General features: G+C 40.2%; 2 protein-coding genes across 2 annotated transcripts; one reads left to right on the top strand and one right to left on the bottom strand.

Moving 5' to 3' along the window:
- Positions 1–30: 30 nt before the first annotated feature.
- acad11 (acyl-CoA dehydrogenase family, member 11) lies at positions 31–18572 on the bottom strand. Its single transcript, XM_039617632.1, has 18 exons — positions 18446–18572; positions 18073–18234; positions 17803–17967; positions 17579–17720; positions 17282–17403; positions 16986–17092; positions 16618–16729; positions 16193–16270; positions 15659–15797; positions 15167–15274; positions 13431–13529; positions 3427–3496; positions 2719–2804; positions 2529–2600; positions 2225–2379; positions 1743–1859; positions 447–556; positions 31–366 (listed from the first exon to the last, which is right to left on the bottom strand). Exons 1-18 carry the CDS (start codon positions 18458–18460, stop codon positions 252–254), a joined length of 1974 nt encoding a protein of 657 aa, XP_039473566.1. The 5' UTR covers positions 18461–18572; the 3' UTR covers positions 31–251.
- ackr4b (atypical chemokine receptor 4b) lies at positions 4907–8823 on the top strand. Its single transcript, XM_031732515.2, has 2 exons — positions 4907–5166; positions 7478–8823. The coding sequence occupies exon 2, from the start codon at positions 7485–7487 to the stop codon at positions 8589–8591; it is 1107 nt and encodes a 368-aa protein (XP_031588375.1). The 5' UTR covers positions 4907–5166; positions 7478–7484; the 3' UTR covers positions 8592–8823.
- Positions 18573–19530: the final 958 nt, after the last annotated feature.

Genomic DNA, 19530 nt, shown 5'->3' on the forward strand with positions numbered 1-19530 from the left:
TTTTTTTTTTTTAAACAAAGAGCTGAGGCAGACACTTTAATCATGTTTTATTTGATTTAAATTTCATTTGGCACATATGTAAGGGTGCTTTACAGGTAGTCTGTTGGTAGGTAGTCTGTAAGGTTTTTCATTTTAAAGTTCAGTGTTTTTGCAAATAGTGAATGAAAAACAAACAATCTCATTTTAAGGCCAGAAATGCTTATCGGGGCAGTAATAGTTTACTGCAGCGTAATGAAGCTGTGGCCATGTTTTTAGAGCTTTGCCTGTGCCTTCTTTAGTTGATCTCTGAGTTCCAAATTGGCTATAGAGGAGAGGTGCACCTCATCTGGTCCATCAGCGATGCGCAGAGTCCGCACATATGAGTACCTGAAGACAAATGTAATATTGGCATCATGGAAGGCATTTATCAAATACCCATTTATGTTTTGGGACGGGTCCAAACTTACATCTGTGCTAGTGGGACGTCTCCAGACACACCTGCACCACCATATACCTGTATGGCTATGTCCACCACCTTGCAGGCCATTCTTCCTGCTGCGACCTTGATCATAGCAATCTAGCAGGCAGTGATAAAGATAAATGTTAGAGTTCAAAAGACCACAGCGCTTTCAAGCTGGGATTGCATACGCTATATTGCCAAAAGTATTCACTGATCTATCGAAATCATTGAATTCAGGTGTTTGAATCCCTTCCATAGCCATAGGTGTATAAAATCATGCACCTAGTCATGCAGACTGCTTCTACAAACATTTATGAAAGAATGGGTCGCTCTCAGGAGCTCAGTGAATTCTAGTGTGTTACTGTAATAGGATGCCAGCTGTGCAACAAGTCAATTTGTGAAATTCCGAGCTATTAACTATTCCATAGTCAACTGTTAGTGGTATTATAATGAAGTGGAAGCGACTGGGAATGACAACAACTCAGCCACAAAGTGGTAGGCCATGTAAAAAAAAACAGGCAGGGTCAGCAGAGGCTGAAGTCACCAACTTTCTGTAAAGTTAATCGCTACCGGCCTCCAAATTACCGACCAGCTGGACTCAGGCCTTAGATCACCAAGCACAATGCAAAGTGTCGGATGCAGTGGTGTAAAACACTGCCAGTGCAAGAGCAGTGGCGAGGTTGGTGTTTGGAGTTATTGAGTGATGACTGGAGTGTCTGGAATCTGACGGATGAGTCTGGATTTGGCGGTTGCCAGGAGAACAGTACTTGTCTGACTGGATTGTGACAAGTGTAAAGTTTGGAGGAGAGGGGATTAGGGCGCCTTAGTTCCAGTGAAAGGAACTCAATGCTTTAGCATACCAAGACATTTTGGACAATTTCCAGCTCCCAACATTGTGTGAGTTTTGGGATGTCCCCTTCCTGTTCATGATTGCGCACCAGTGCACAAAGCTAGGTCATAAAGACATGGATTAGCGAGTTTGGTGCAGAAGAACTTTACTGGAATTCACAAATGGACTTCTGGAAGAGTGGTCAAAAATTCCCATAAACACCTCTATTATGGGATGTCACTCAAGTTCATATGTGTAAAGGGAAGTGATTGAATACTTTTGACAATATAGTGTATGTTATGATAAAACTGACTTGCAAAAAAAATAAAAATATCCATAATGCAACAGAGAAGCCATTGGTTTTAGAAATACAATGTTATTGTCCATCCCAAGTTAGATATCAGCACATTTATATGTGTTTATTTAGTTTGTTTTGGGGGGGGTTTTAAATTTGAGGGTCAAAAATAGTCTTACCTCCTTACGAGCTGCCCGACTGCCTAGTGTATCCAGTGCATGAGCAGCATTGAGAGTCAGCAGGCGAGTCTGCTCTATCATGAGACGGCACTCTGCTATCCAATGAGCAATAACTTCCTGGACAACAGATAACACAGAGATCCATCAAGCTGCATCTAAAAAGCTGTCCACTAGGTGTCAACAGTAGGACATCTCTCAGCACATACTGCCACAGCCCCAAGATTTAAATCTGGCATATCTCTTGGGTTCTCTCTTTGCAATACTGTACATGTCATTCATGTATCTTGTATTTAGGCAGAATAAACATTTCCAATGCTGGCAAATCCAGAAATGAATTTAACCTAGCTATAAATGGCACAAAAATTGCAATTATAAACCCCATTTCCTGATATTTTTCTACTCCTGTATGCTGCCACCCCAAAACTGGCAGAAAGCCATCAAAAAGCTCTGAGAACCTCTCCTTCAGATACAGCTTCACTCACATGCTGGTACAGTTTTTTTCCAAAGGTGTGTCTGGTGGCAGCCCGCTGGCAGAGTAGCTCCAATGCCAACTCTGCTAGTCCGACAGCTCTCATACAGTGGTGCAGCCTGCCTGGCCCCAGGCGACCCTGGGCAATCTCAAATCCCCTGCCCTCCCCTTGAAACCACAACAGTGTAACACAGAAAGAGCGAGATAACAGAGGAGGCCGTAATTATCTTATTCACAAAATGTCAAGGCAACACTGCTTTATTGTTCAAACATATTCTGTTTCTTGGGAATATTTACAAAACAATACAGGCTTTTACCTAGAATAATGTTGGAGGCGGGTACGCGCACATTTTCAAAATGCACTTCAAAGTGGCCACCATGGATCGCATCTGAGAACAGATACAACAGATACAAGGATTAAATCGTGTCAGGAAAGCTCAGATGTCATCTCTGCACGCCCATACTGTGGGAAAAATAAACAAGGACAGATGACTATCGGTAACCTACCATCCTGTCCGAACACGGTGAGCGGTCTGATGAGCTTTACACCTGCTGTGTCCATAGGTACGAGGATCATACTGTGCTGGCTGTGCCTAAGAGACAAGTTTACAGCTGAAGCATGTGATGGAATTATACTTTGAGCACAGTTGCCATTTTCACAGGTTTTTCACGATAAATATGATACTGATGGGAATCTGCTGTCCATTCATTGCAAGCAAGGGTGTGTGCCTTTTACTGCTGACATACCAAGGAGAACAGTTATTATCTTTTGGGTGTGGTTGTTAGGAATTTATTTTAATTAATATCGTAAATTATGCCGATTAAACTTCAAGCAAAATTTAACAAACACAAGCATCCACATTAGACTGACTCCCCCCCCCCATGTGTTATACAAACATCAGGGCACAAAGCTAGACCGGTGCTAAGGGGCATGCTGGGAAGTAGGCTGTGTCTCTAAGCAAAGTCCATTTCAGTTATATTGGCAGCAGAAACAGAGGAAGTCTAGTGGGACAAATGGCTTCTTAAAAAAAGTTCAAAGGAACACACAAAACAATCTCACATAAAACCAAAACTAGAAATGAACAATACTAATAAAAATCCTCTTATTGTGGTGAAAAACATGACATCAGAAAACTCAAAAGCAGAAACAAATCTTTGCGTGTTTGTTCCCACAAAGAAATGTGGACGTATTTTTCACATAACGGTTCTGCTGACCTGATTTTTACATCCCAAGAGCCGCTCCTGCACATGACAATGGCCACTTTGCACTGGGGATTGCCGGCACCTGGCGGGACAAGGCAAAAATCCTGTGGGTCATTTACATTCAGGTTACGTTGCTTTCTGGTGGTATAAAACAATGGGGCTGGTAACTTTTCAGACTGCCTCCGTCCTTAACCATTCCATGACCCCTATCGTGGCCGGAAACTGCGAATTTTGCTGTCACGGATGTGGCAACCATGTGGCTGCTTAATAATGTTAATGACGACAACAGCTTTCCTGAGTTAGTCTTTTTTTTTCCTCTCCTGAAATACAGTAACTTTATTACTTCAATAAGCAGATAATACCAGTTGGAGATTAAAAAAAAACATCATCGAGATCCTGTAAACAAGATATTACAAAAGTGGTCACAGCCGCAATGTGTAATGTGCCCTATCTGCGAGAATGAGCAATGAATCCTTTGGAATTTCCCTGGTTGAGAGTCCACTTTGAGACAAACCCTAAGGGCACAAACAGGGTGACCAACTGATGGTGTCGCCTTCCTGCTTAGGTCCCCTCTGGACAGGACATATGGACACCAGACAGCAGCAGACATCTTTAGTTTAAGAGCTCTCACAAGACGAAAACCACGCGTGAGAGCATGTGAATTCTTAAACTTGATTTGACAGGGGTTGAGGTTTTGCATTTACTCTCTGGCTACAGAAATGCAAACAAACAGTAACTGATTATCCTCAGACTGTGGCAAACACGAAATTTACAGCAGACACCACCCATAAAACACATTTAGGAAAGCCCGTTTGGCCCAGAGGCAGGTGAGGTTTTCCTGTGAACCCTTACATAACGGTCCATGATCCAAAGCATGCCCATGCATGTCCTATCATCCCTGGTATGAATTTAAACCTTCCCAACCCAGTAATTAGACTTCCTGACAGGATGATATGCAGTTGATTTTTTTCAGGGCAAAAATATATCAAGTCAATATGCAATTTTAACATAGCTAAAGGCTCTTTTTCCCCTCGAATGAAAACTAATGTTCCTTTTCTTTGTCTGGCTGGAATTTTTATGGATACATTTCATTATTTATTTCTGGCCCAAATCCAATTGTCTTGTATATTTTTGTTTGATATATTTATATACAAGAAGTGAAAGAGTGTGGGAGAGCCAAAAAAAATAGCCGAGCGTTTCTGAGGAAGCAGAAATAAGGAAATAGTAGAAAAAAAAGCAAAAAACATTACTCTAGTTTCACTTTTATATTTCAAATTACCAAAGCTGCTGCTACTAGGAGTGAGGCCGGTAAAGTATGTACAAAGAAAAGAAAAGGACAACCACCAACAGGCACTCCCTGTGTGTAAGAGGCTCAAGAGAGCATAAGTTCATAATTTACCAGCGAATGAAAAACAGCCTGTCTTTATATGGTGCATTGTTTTCATATTCTGTGCTGTGCAGACGACTCAAGGAATTTGTATTCGTCTTAGACATCCCTCCTTGAACCTGATCCACACTCAAACTCAAACGCACACGCGCGTGCGCACACGCACTCACACTGACAAATGCAACGTCTGTGTTACGTGGTGAAGGGACACGCTCCTACAGTGTCAGAAGTGAAGGGAGTGGGGCTGGCTGAAGCAGAGATTAGTCACTGCAGTGCCAGAGTGAATGCAACATTTTTCCTCAGAATACACAACAATAAACGGATCACTGTTAACTCTACGGTTCTTGGACAGGAACAGAAACACGGTAAGAGGATTTTTGACTTTTCTTTCATACCCATGAATTTTTAAGGAGATATACTCCTTAAAAATATGTCTTGAGATTTTTGTTTTTTTCTAATATTACATTTTTACATCTTTAAACTACAACCTTAAATATATGTAGCTACATTTCACATATACTTATTATACATAGAAATATGTGAAATGTTGTGCATTGTTGTTTTACTTAGTGAACGGTTAACTTTAGTCTTTGACTCACAGTCAAAGTCCTGCTTGGTATATATTTTATGACTAAGCTTCTTTATATTACCTCAATAACACTGTTGTGTTAGGTTTGTGTTGCTCTGCTTTTCTCCTGAGCGCATAGCTCGTTGTAAACAAACTGTTCTTTTACTCTTCTACCTAAATACAATTAGTATATCATTATTACTATAAGCATTATTGGACTATATCAAGTTTTGCGTCATAGATTTTGCTTAACTAAAGATTATAAAATGCACAAATTCATAGAAAGTGTACACAATAATGCCACTCCCATTCCCGCATGCAGAAAAATGACTGAAAAATATTCATATATTTTCGATCGAGTTCTCTTTATACAACAATAAAATCACCTGCATTTGCGATATCATTACTCATGTATGTTACCAAAACAATTCTGACAACTTTACTCAACTACCAAAGTTTTTACCTAAATACATTTTCTATGTATTTGTAGATGTATATCCTAGTGTCATACCTGCTATTGTATGTGTATATTATAAGCTGCTCTATTTATTTATAATATTATGTATATCTATTATATGCCCATTTACATCATCTTGCATTACGTTATTTGCACTAATGCCACTACTGTGTTTTTAAAAGATCTTCCCTGGAGTGTCCTTTTATCGTTTTACATTTTCTTAATTCTTTTTATTCTACATGTATGTGCAGTACACATATAATTGATAATAAAATCATTTAAATCTTTTTAAATTAATTTGACTAGTGAAGCCCAAACAGCCAAATAGCTGCTGTGAAAAGAAACAAAAAAAAAATCAGGAAAAAACCCCAAACACCTGACACATGAAGCCCATCTGTTGCCAACAGTCAATATTTGACATTTTTTCCAGTGAACATCTGCTTCAGTAACTGCTACTCCCAATTCAGGAGAGAGACACTTGTTATATAGTTCGTTAAGGGACTGCTGTCATCTTTGTAACAAGTGTGAGTTGCCAAAAATGCTCTTGACGTGCAAAATATTCAGTGCATCACCTCTTGGTCCTCAGCCAGAAGTTACATCATCCGCCACGTAATGTGTTTTGCTGTTGGGAGTTCGCACTTTCCTAAATTCTTCTTCCTCAGGAAATGAATAAAAACCTGAATGAAAAGGGATTTATGGTTTCTAATATCCAGGGGAACAATGCAAGATCTGTCCTTGAAGCTCAGTTAATTTTTTCAAGGGATTAACAGGAAAAAAAAAAGTATCTGTTTGAGACAGTAACAGTATCCATGCAGGCACAGTATTCCACTTGCTAATCCTTAAGTGAGATCCCTACTGGCAGGGAACAGCTTGATTAACACAACAATGAGTCTGAATGAAAGAGTCACATCAATAGGACATCCTGTTGGACCAGCAAATTCCACATATAGTAAAAACCAACATCCTGGATTTTAATCTGGCAGAAAAAGATCCCGCACTCGCATGACATCCTCAGGTCTTTCTCCGCATACTTCCTCCTGACTAAACTTTAAAAAAAGACCAGAAAATGGATTGGTGTTAACCCCCACCCACCCCCCCCCACACAGAAAAAGTCCTGTGAATTGCATAATAGACATCATTAGTTTGCAGAACATCTTTTTTCCCTGTAATTAAAGGATTAGCAAATCAAAAGCTACCATTTTCTGGAGTGTGTAGATCACTCAGCACCCACTGGAATACAAAGTAATTCAATTCAAAAACGTCACTAGAAGATGTGTAACTCTATTGTCTCTCTTTTTTCTCCTACTGGAGTTGTTTACTGAGTTTATTCAAGTCCACAAACTCATTTCTGACAGGCTGAGCTAAAGCAATTAGGGAAACCATGCAGGAAAGATTCCTCTGATGTAGAACACACAAAGAACTCGCCTTTCCTGTTCCTGGTCCTGGTACAAAAAAAGGGGGGGGGGGCTGGCAGTTTTACAAATACTCTTCGCTCTTGTTCTGTTAAATGATGCCACACATGTTAATGATGGACAAGAACTGAATTGTTAGTACTCAGAGTAAACTGTACCACAGCATTACCAACTAAAAAAGTGCAGTTTTTAAAGAAATGTTTCTCTTTTTTTTTCTCTTGTATTTTTTTTCCCCACAGAAAAAGTATGGCCGACTTTGACTATCAGCACGACGATGATTCAAATGAAACTTACGACTACAATTATGAACACACCATCTGTGACAAGGAAACAGTCCGTTCCTTTGCCGGCGTCTTCCTTCCGGTCATCTATGCCCTGGCTCTGATAGTTGGCCTGGCGGGAAACGCCTTGGTAGTGGTGGTTTACACGTCACGGCTGAAACTGCGAACCCTGACAGATGTGTGCATCCTCAACCTTGCCATTTCAGACCTGCTGCTTCTCTTCACCCTGCCTTTCTGGGCGGCTGATGCTGTCCACGGGTGGATGCTGGGTACGGCAGCCTGCAAGCTCACATCCTTCCTCTACAGCACCAACTTCAGCTGCGGCATGCTGATGCTTGCGTGCATCAGCGTGGATCGCTACCGCGCTGTAACCAAAAATCCAACGGGCAGAGCTGGCACCGGATCCCAAGTCAGGAGACAGTGGTCCCTGGTGTGCCTCATGCTGTGGACTACAGCCAGCATTCTCGGCCTTCCTGAACTTATCTTCTCCACAGTGAAGCACACCCATTACAGGATTAGCTGCACAGCCATCTACCCGCATAGCATGGCCCGACCTGCAAAGGCTTCCCTGGAGCTGCTTGAGGTGATCCTCAGATTTGTGATACCTTTCCTGGTCATGGTGGTGTGCTACTGCCGAGTGGGACTGGCGCTGAGTAAGGCCGTCGCGGTGCGACGAGAGAAAAAGTGGCGAGCCCTGCGTGTCCTCCTGGCTGTGGTGGCCGTATTCCTGCTCACCCAGCTGCCCTACACGGTAGTCAAGCTTTGCCGAGCGATGGACATCATTTACATGCTCGTGACCGACTGTGATGTCAGTAAGGGCTTGGATCACGCTATGCAGGTGACAGAAAGCCTGGCTCTCACCCACGCCTGCATTAACCCGCTGTTGTACGCCTTCATGGGGTCGTCCTTCAGGAGTCACGTTCTAAAGACTGCCAAGCACCTTGGACAGCGACTTGGGAGGCACCAGAGACACGTCAACGAGGAACCCGTGGAGATTGCGCTCCAAGCGTGTAATCAAACCCAATCCCAGTCGGATTCAGAAGAACAAGACACCAGCACCTTTACTATTTAAGACTCAAAACATGCGTCTATTTTTTGTAAACTCTCATACAAAATTGCATGTACACAGTATAAATATATTTACGTTCCCTTCCTAATATGCAAGACAGATGCCCATAAGCATAAATGTTAATTCTTTGTTTAATAATTGTATATGTACAGTGAATTTATATGCACTAACCAGCAAAGTATTTTGTATAAATTATGTATTTTGTTAAATAAAAGAAAGTTTTCAATAGCATGCATCTGTCGCAACTGAGTGCAGCTGATGCGCTCGTTCTCGAGTTCTTTGCAACAAATCTAATACAGCTTCACCGTCTACGCCGCCTTAAACGAGCTCATCTGCGTCTCATTTCATTACATCCCGTGGTTTTGGGTTGGGATGATGGATGACTTGACTGCACAGTGGGTGGGTGACCCATCGAGTGGAAAAACATTTGGCAAGCAAAGACAGGACAGCAACCGGCAGGAAGCACCCCACCATGCTATCAAAGCTGAATATTGTGTGGAGAAGTTTAAAGAGCGACTGCTGTTTTCATCTAATCTCCTTTTTATCCTTTCAATAACACAAGTTTTATAGTTTGCAGTAAAACCCAATCCACAGTTTTTTCCAGATTCCAGGCTCAGCCCTTTGCTGAGGAAGGTTGAGAAACCAAGAGGTCAAAGTTTACTCAAGCCTTTTTACACAGCAACAAAGAAGACTCAAAATCTGTTGATCACAATTACCACAAGTACCTCCTGAACATCAAAGACAAACATGAATTCATTGTTTACCATTCTTTCCCTCTTGTTAGTCATTCTTTTCCAGAGCAATGCCTTAGAAGCGTGATTGAATGATCCCCAAACTAAGTGTGTCTAGCACATGTTTAGGCCACAAGTTGAATAATTTCTAAACAGAGAAACGACTGGATAAACAACCGTATTAAAGGTGCATATCATAAGACAACATAAGCCAAAGTAAGCCCCAAATCCTAGATGATTCCGCTTACCTGAACAATGCCTTTGAAAGTTATGGCGAAAATACGGTTGGATAGGTGTTTTCGTCTTTTTATTTCCTGAACAGTAACCCAGCCTGGCCAGATGGTGTTGGAGTTGAACTCAGGACCTGCTTGCTGTGAGACAACAGTGCTCCTTTTTTTGGACTTACTCATATTTTGGCCTGACAGAAGCCAAAATATTTATGTCTTCTATAATTCCACTGACAATCTCACAGCTACTGCTAATAATGAAAAGCATGTATATCAGCTCCGCTTGTGTGAGTGTGTATGCAAATACAAACGCCTATGGCTTGAAGATAAAACACTAAACGTCTGGGAATCATTGTAGTGCATTAACATGCCTATGGGACCAGCTTAAATAGCTTCCACACCGCAAAGCTGCACTGGAAACGTCTATAGACCCTCCCATCTAGCAATAAACTGCCTTTTGCACCACACAGCTTTAGAAAAAAAGGGAAAGCAAAAGAGGAAAGCGGTATCATCTTATAGTGCGTGTGGATTATGGACAGCATTTTTTATTTTTAATTTAAGAGACATTAAATTATTTTTAGTAGGTTTTAGTTATGATGGGTAATTCTAAGAGAAAGCAGCAGTCAAGAGATCGCAACTAGGAATGCTCGATTATGACGCAATACAGCATGAAAAAGTCTGTAGTTTCTGTTATTGGAAACAATGTTGCACAAATAAAGGCAGAGCTCCATCTCTTTAAGGATTCCCAAGTACCTTGGAAAGCATATTGTGGAAAACACCCATAGCACATCAATGAGGAACTGGCAGTTCATATTTCTTTTGTGATTGGAAAAAATGAGTTTTACCATAGAAACGCCTTCCATAAAAATAAAATACGTGAATACAATAACCACTGGTTTCACTTCTACTTTTGTTCGAAGTAAAGTTGGATTGAATATCTGGAAATCTTGTCTCACTGCAAAAACAAAAAAGAAAAAGAAACGAACAAAAAAAAGAAAAGACTGATTTCCACTCAAGTATCATACGTTTTGCAACAAAAGCAACAATGGGTCACACAAAGTATGAAAGAGCCCACAATCACACCCACATTCTTTTCCGACTGAGAGATATATTCATGGAAGGAAAGGAAATTCTCATAACCCCAGAAGATTTGTTTCTCCTGATGGAATTTTCACTTCCAGTCAAAAGAAAAACATTCGAAAACGCCAACATAACCACCGATGAATGATAAAGTCAAACTGTGCACTAGATAAAAATGATGAGCTGCAGAAATTCTGCTCAATTTATTTTTTAAAAACCGCAGCATTTCAAGCTTTCAGTTGCGAAAAGAAATTCCAATTAATAAAAACAACAAGCCACAGCTTTCATTTCAGTTGGAAATAAAGCCCTCGGAGTACACAGACTCTGGAGGCGTCATTCGGGTCTAAGGACGTTAAGCGGAAAACAAAACCACTACTCTGAGTTTTTGACATTTAACTATCACGATCAAAGACAGTCCAAATGACCAAGAAGAACAGTGATTCACACATGAGTCACAGATTTCTGTTAACCTCCAGAGCATTAACACACAGACTGAGCGCCTACACACGTGCCTGCGAGCATGAATGCAGTGTTAGTAAGATTTACCGAACAGTTGTAAATGTTTGCAACAGCACGTTTATTTTACGATTTCGTGTCTCTTTCATTATGACTCGTATATAATGATTCATTTGGAAGTAAGCTGATGTCAGCTGATTTAGTGGATCTAAGATCTTACAGTGCTGTGAAAAAGTATTTGCAGCTTCTGGATTTAATTTTTTTTTTTTTTTGCATATTTGTCACACTTGCATCTTTTAGATCATCAATCTATTTTTAATATTAGGCAAATATAAACCCAGTAAATTTAATTTATTAAGGTTAAAACATTTTTTTTTAAATTCAAACCTACCTAACCCAGTGTGGAAAGGTAACTGCCCCCACTAAACCTAATAACTGGTTTGGACACTCTTGGCAGCAAGAACTGCAATCGAGCTTTTGTTATAACTGGCTCTGAGTCTTTTATATCACTGTGGAGGAATTTTGGCCCACTCTTCTTTGGAGAGCTGTTTTAATTCAGCCACACTGGAGGTTTTTAGAGCATAAACGGCCTGTTTAAGTTTATAGCAAAACATCTCAATCTGATTTAAGTCAATACTCCAAAACCTTCATTTTGGTTTTTTAAGCCTTTCAACGGTTCGTTTCACTGTGTTTCCAATACTTGAGCTTCACATTCTTGTTCTGGATTTTCTGCTAGAGAGCAGATTCATTCTTCCATCAGTTAAGGCAAGTTGTCGAGATCACCACACTACTATCACCATGCTGCTGATATTCTTTTTATGAAATGCTGTATTAGTTTTATGCCAGATGTACTCAAACCTTCCAAAAAGTTCAACTTTTGTCTCATCAGTCAACAGAATATTTTAAGTCTTAAGAATCATCAAGATGGCCTTTTTTGTTAAACGTGAGATAAGCCTTTGTGTGTTTTTGGTCACCAGTGGATTTCTCCTTGAACTCTCCCACACATGTCATTTTTGTCCCGTCTCTTTGTTACTGTTGAATCATGAATTCTGACCATAACTGAGGGAAATGACATCTGCAGTTTTTTAGATGACGTTCTAGGTTCATTTGTGACTTCCTGGAAGAGTCATTGATGTGCTCTTGGTAGGCTGGCCACTTCTGGGAAGGTTCCACACTATTCCAAGTTTTTTCCATTTGTGTAAAATGGCTCCCAGTGTGGTTCACTGGAGTCCCAAAGCCTTAGAAAAGGCTTTGTAACACTTTCCAGACTGATAGACGTTGATGAATTTGTTTCTCAGCTGAGTTTCTTTAGAGTAGGGGTGACCTACGTCACATTTGTTTGATGATCTAAAAAACACAAGTCTGACAAATATGGAAAAAATGGAGAAATAGGCAAATATTTTTTTGAGGCACTGCAACTGTTTACAGCAGTGCATTTATTTTAGGATTTTAAGGCCATTTTGTTGTCTCTTCAACTTGATTCATCTGTAATGACTCATCATTTAGAAATAAAATGCCAGTTGATCCATGATCCTATACTGGTTCAACCTGTTGGAAAACTGAAGCCAAGGTTCTCAGAAAGGCATGAAGCCAAGATTTTTCTGGCTTTTAAAATTATTTATGTTATATAATCCTTCCTGCAAGAGCCTGTTGCCCTTTTTTGTTGTCCATATGTTCGCACTTTGGTTTGATATGCATCTCTGCGCTGCTTTGCTACAGTAACATCTTGATTGCATAAACTCATCTCTTACTGAGAAAGGCTCTTTAAGAAATTTATGATCAACAACACTTTCAGGTTCACCCTTTTAAAAACATTCTTTGGTTTATGGGGACTTGCTCTAGAATATTTTAAAGCAGAGATAGTGATAAAACAACTGCTTGGTGTTTACAGACTTTAGGCAATGAAATCACACGAGCCACAGCACTAATTTCTTCTCTGTAGCTGTTGCACTCAGGCCTGCTGTTTATGTCAAATCACACCTGCAACATTTCATTTATCTTGCAAACTTGGGACATTTTCCAGCTGACATCAGCATACTACAAAATTCCTGTGGGTTACTCCCTGCAACATTAAGAATCTCCAAGGCCACAATTTGCCATGGTGACGGGAACAAACAAAGCTATAAGCTAACAGCAAAACCAGTTACTTCCGGCATCCTAAACTCAGTACACATGGGCTGGAGCACACCCATCTTCAAACTTGGCCCCCATTCAAGTTTCGTACATAGATGCATCGTTGACAAAACAGTAAAAACACCCCAAACTGCTTTTGTGGCAGTTCTGCCAAAGCTGATGTCTCCAGGAGACAAATGAACAAACAAATACCAGCTAAAAAAAGAAACACTTACCGCTGCTCCACCATTTTTTCCCGTTTATGATGTAGTCGTCTTTATCCCTGTGAAGACTGCACTCCATGTTGGTTGCATCACTGGAGGCCACATCAGGTTCTGAGGAGGGGACCACAGCATTTCTACTTTACAGGAAGTACCACGAGAATAGTCACTGATAACATATCACAGTACTCAATGAAACTCAACTCAGACTCATGTCTTTACACGTCTGGTAACCCAAATTTTCTTAAGCTTCCCTTCACGGCCAAAGGGTTCAAATATACAGCAGACGTTACCAGAAGTTTGAATTATTTATCAGTGCACGACAAAGGGTTCTCCTCCTCATCCAGTGTAATCGAGTACTGTGCAAAAGTGCTAAGCAATCCCTAATTTCTTTAGATTTTGCTAGGAAAATGGAAAATGGTTGCAGTGATGTATTTAAAAATGTGCAAACATACATGGAAATAAAACATATTTTGACAATTTTGACAGGTTTGAAAAATCAATATTTGATCTGACTTTCTTTTTTTCTTCTTCACAGCCTGAACTTTCTTGTCATTTCTTTAGGTAGTCTTCAGGAATAGTTCTCCAGGCGTCTTGAAGGACATTCAAAGCTCTTCTTTGGATGTTGTTGCCATTTGTTTCCGTCTCTGTCAAGACGATCCCACGCTGCTTCAATAATGTTGAGGTCTGCGGTCTGGGGAGGCCAATCCATGATTGATAGCATCCCACTGTGTGCTTTTCTATCCCGATATACTTTTGCTGCAGTGGCAGTGTGTTTGGGATCATTGTCATGATAAAAAGTGAAGCAGCTGCCAATCAGATGCTCTCCAGATGGTATTTCACGGTGGATCAGGATCTGATGGCAAAACCCATGTTAACCCGTGTTCAAATAAAGACATGAGAACAAATTATGTGTTTTTGCAACAGGCTGCCTGCAATAGTGTTTCTTTGCCAAGTTGTCTCTTATGAGTAGACACAGCACTGGTTCAACCCTTGAACTGGGTGCCTTTTAGCACTGAGATGACTCATAGGTCAGTGTCAAGTGGCTTAACAAACAAACAGGAAGGAAAAAAACATTTCTCTGAAAATGATCAGGTATAAGGACTGCAATGAAAATGAAGACAACTTTAAAAGACCTCCAGAAAACCTTGAGAACTCACCAAAACCACTTTAAATAAATGACAAGAATGTCTGGCTCCTTCAGCACTTCAGACTGAAGTGCTCAATACTGGAGCTCACTCAATACTGGAAACTGACTACAAAAAACGTATCCAAAACACCATTAATGTCTATGTGTTTATAAAAAAAAACACAAGGATGTTCAAAACCACCGTAATCACCTCTGGCAGCAGCATGTCGCCGTTTCCAGGCAGCATTAAAAGCAAAAGAGAACAAAACAGGGAGAAATTACTCATCGGGATCTCGTGTTTGCTATTGGCGTGTGAAGGGCCTTTCACGCAGTCAGTAGCAGCCATGCCTTCTATAACTTAGCCTAATCAAGACCACAATCGGCACTTGGCAGAAAACAATGTGACTGAAGACCACAACACATATTTTGAGAAGTGAACATTAGAAATACTTTGGAAACGGGAAGAAATTTTATGAATTCATAACAGAAAGCGTTCCAAACTACACCAAGAAAGCTATGCTTATAGATACGACAGATTCCAAAAACTTTGTTTTCAATCACCAACACAGATTTTGGTATGTTTTTCTCTAAGCATTTTTTTGTGACCTGTTCTTGGCACTACCTGTCATACAGAAGCAGGAGCGAATCTCTCCTCTGAGTAAAGGTTCCAGCCATTTCTTCTTCTGCTCCTCACTGCCAAACATGTGAAGCACTTCCATATTTCCTGTGTCTGTGGAAAAAAATATTTATATATAGTCATAATCTTCCAGTAATTACTAGCTGAATTTGGGAACCTTTATGCTCTCGTGGAAGACTGATTTGATTTTTCTAACAAATAAATACCTTAAAAAGCTGAATCTGGAGATTTTTGTGTGGTTTGGAAGATATATTTTTAAAACCCCAAAATGGAGTGTTATGACTAAAACAAGGCTGAAATGTTGACATCTGGAGAGTCTTTTTCCTGACTAGAGAGAATACTACTCAAAAAAATAAAAAAGGAGAGAAAATGCAGTCTAGCTTCTATATACAAAGAGCAAGCCCATCCTAGTAGAGCAAAGTAAGGAATTAAATTGATCTGTAATATTATCAAAGGTCTTTGATGTAGATATTTTACCAGGAGCCTGGCAGTTAAAGACTTCAGGGGCAAACACACAGCGACCGGTTTCTTCAGCAATATAGGCATAATCCAGCTGGGTGAGTCCACTGACTGCAGGCAGGAACAGGTTCCACAGCCCGGCTTCCCTGGCTTTAATCTGCACACAGACACACACTATTATACAGAGTGAAAATGTAAGCCACGGCTTCTTTCCCTGTCTATGCTGATAATAAGCAGAGCTCCAAAACTTGGAACAGATCCACGCAGACACAAATAACAGTAATTTTGTTCAAACGCTAAATACTAATGATGGGTTGCAGTGCGTGGCTGTCTCAGGTGTGCTGTTTACACAAGAGTCAAATAAACTTGGGTGGTGAACTTTCTGGACTAATACTTGATCTTAGACAGCTCTCTATCACATGTGGTTGTATTTTTTGTTTTGGGGGTTTTTTTCCCCTTATGTCCTGTCATTTTTTATGTAGGATTTGTGTAAAAAAGAGACTCAGTTACTAAGTTTAAAAAACAAAAACAAAAGAAATCAACCCTACATACCTTCAGATCCTCTATAATTTGAGGGGTGTGCCATCTCTGTGGAGACTCGGCGTGTTTGGTGTAATACTGTGCAACCTCCTAAGGAACAACAATATTTTTCCACAAAGGGAATTGTCAAGTGAGTTCATGTTGATGCTACAAGCATTACAGGCACTCAATGGTAACATCAACTCAATATATTCATGTAGAGATAGTCTCATGCTAGAGCTTGTGGTTCTTCATCTGTTTCACTTTACGTGAGAATGCTACAAAGCCCTGCCATGTGATATGCCAGTATGCAGCATATTTTATGTAACCAGGAGACACATTGTTCTTTGACTCTATTTTATTAGCCTTCAGTGAAGAAACGAACTGCTATGTACACAAGTTAAAATTTCATCAATGCAAACACAACCCCTCTGTTCTTGGCAGCTCTTGGAACTGACCTTCTGAGCAGGAAGCACATATTGTCTCATGAAATCTTTGACCTGCTGGAGAACAGCCTGACCTTTAGCTGTCTGGAGAAACAATCTGTCTTTTGTTGGACCTGTGAGGGGCCTGGCATGAAACACATTTCAAATGTTAAAATTCTAACAGGGAATATCAGAAGCAACAGCTGGGTGCCAAATTCCAACTGCAGCTGTCTTACATATGATCAACAGGTGGGCTCTATCAGTTTTTTTGACCTTCAGTGACAAAGAATTTTGAAAATATTCCTGCTATAGCAGAGTGTTTATGCTAAACTTATTTCTGAATGTGTCAAAGGATATCAGTGCATTGCTGCACAATGAATTCATTCATTACTGAAAACTACCTTTGCCCAAGCTGCAAGGCAACCTTAGCCAAGGGCTCCACACACTGGCCAAACTGAGCTGCATTCGGTGCACTGGCATTACCCAGGAGGTGACGAGCGTAGATCCCCTATGAAAAAACAAATAATAATTTCTTAATTTTAATGAAAGATTAAGTGACTACATTATGTGCTTGTCTATTACTTTTAATTAAATATAAAGAAATGAGGTGTGGTGCTGTGGGTTGCACAATACTGTATGCCAGTAAAAAAAAAAAAAAAAAAAAAAATTCAGCCTACTGTTGAAATTTGGTACAAACCTGGGCAATTCCTGCCATTTTAAAGACAGACAGGGCCAAGTAGAAATTCAGTTGTGGCAATGCAGGGGGGATCCCCCGGCACATGCAGTAAATGGAGATCAGGTCTCCCACAGTTGGGATACCTGCTCAATGAGGAATAAGATCAGAGGGACAAGACTGTGAGCAGACATAAACAAATAAAGAACAGAGACAAAATCATAATCAAATACAAATTTCTGAAAACAATAAATCTGTTTGTTTTTCCACTGTCTATAAATGTTAATCACTGTCAGAGTTATCAACATTTTTTGGCGTTACCCTCTATTCCTTTTAAACTGCCCATCGTGCTGATAACGCTGAGACTTGCAGGCCAGTAATGTGGCATAAGGAAGTAGGCCAGATCTGCCAGGGGCTGTCCAGTGGTAGAAAGCTCCCAGTCCAACACAGCTATCACACGCGCCTTATCACATAAAACAGACTTTGTGAAGTATTCACAGACAAATGTAGCAAAGGTCTAAAAACAAAGATCAGAGAAAGTGTACCTCTGTTGGATGGAATATTAAGTTATCCAGTCGATAATCTCCGTGGACAAGGGTCACCTCACTGTCACTGGCTGGTAGATTCTTCATCAACCAATCAGATAGTTCATTCATGGCTGGAATGTCTCTGTGGGCCGCTGCAGTGTACTGCTTGGTCCAGGTGGAAACCTTTACAGATAAAAAGACATTCTTTAATTTCACAAATCTTGACTGAGTTCCAGATCAAATAAACAGTCAAATGACTTCGATTTAATGAATGCTGTGTTAACTCACTTGTCTCCTGCAATAACCTGGCCCTCTTCCATATGCTTCAAGGTTCAGTGATGGCAGATCCAGTGAGTGTAGCTTTGCCAGGACTTCCACCGCAGCCACATACAGAGCTGTTCTCTCTGCTGGACTCACTCCAGGTAGACGAAGATCCCTGAATATACGCCCCTAATAAACAGAATTGCACGATTGCCGTCAAACAAAAATAATATTTTCATCTCTAATGAGAGCACAAGCTCGCACTAAAATACACTGGCAAGAAAAGGAAAGGCAATTTAAACCTTTTACCGATGAGACTTAGAGCCAAGTCAAGCAAAACAACTACAACAATATTAGATTCAGGGACTTGTGACCCGTAAGTGCAAAAAAAAAAAAGTACCTTCACATGTTGCATTAAGTAGAACTCTGTTCCAATGACTTCAATATCAGCGCAGTGCAGAAGGGGCTGTGGCACAGGGAAACCAACAGAGAAGAGGGCCTTCTGCACTCGATACTCCCTATCCACCTGCGAACGAAGCAGAAAAATCCCCTTCTATGAGATAACTTCACCCACACAAAACAGTGTTTGTGCATAGATGGTAAATGTAAAGCAACATTTAGTATTAAACATAAGTAATACGTATGAAGCTTTCATTAGATATAAATATATTCATTCAGGTTATTTAAAAAAAATAGCTTAATTTTTATAACTAATAACTATATCCAAACTCAACATAGCCAACTTGGTTATATCCTAACCACATAATAAAAAAAAAAAAATTCCATAATTGTTTCCAGGAAATCTGCTACATTGTCGTCTAATGACCGCTCAGATTTGTGGCCAGGAACATTTTTGTAAAACTTTTGAGCTAATTTTTATCATTAAGCGCTCCCTGACTCACATATTCCCATTTCTGGTCAAATATGTAAATGCTGCAGTCAAACCATGTAAAAAAACAATTCTCACTAAAAAAAGATCAAGGCTGAAAAATAAACTTGTGACTTGTTAACTGATGCACAACACCACTGTGCTATGTAAAGATGCATTTGTCAACTATTTCAGTGGTCAAAACAAGGTTATTATACAACCATAAAACCAAACTATAAAGGATGAAGACTTTATTAGGTACACATTGCTAATACTGATTGGACGACCTTATGCCTGCAGAACTGCCTTAATTCTTTGTGGCACAGAGTCATTAAGGTGCTGGAAACATTCTTCGGAGATTTTTTATCAATACTGACATGATATCACACAGTTGCTGCAGATTTGTCAGTTGCACATCTATGATTGAATTTCTGGTTCCACCACATCCCAATCGTGCTTTATTGTATTGTATGTGTGTATGTGACTGTGGTACGCCGGTTTGATTTTCTGCTACTGTAAACTATCTAATTCAAGGTTGGATGTGTTGTGCATTCAGAGATGCTCTTCTGGATATCTTGGTTGGAACAAGTGGTTATTTGAGTTGCTTATGCCTTCCT

The sequence above is a fragment of the Oreochromis aureus genome, linkage group 9 (genome assembly GCF_013358895.1).
Source record: "Oreochromis aureus strain Israel breed Guangdong linkage group 9, ZZ_aureus, whole genome shotgun sequence".
Lineage (NCBI taxonomy): Eukaryota > Metazoa > Chordata > Actinopteri > Cichliformes > Cichlidae > Oreochromis > Oreochromis aureus.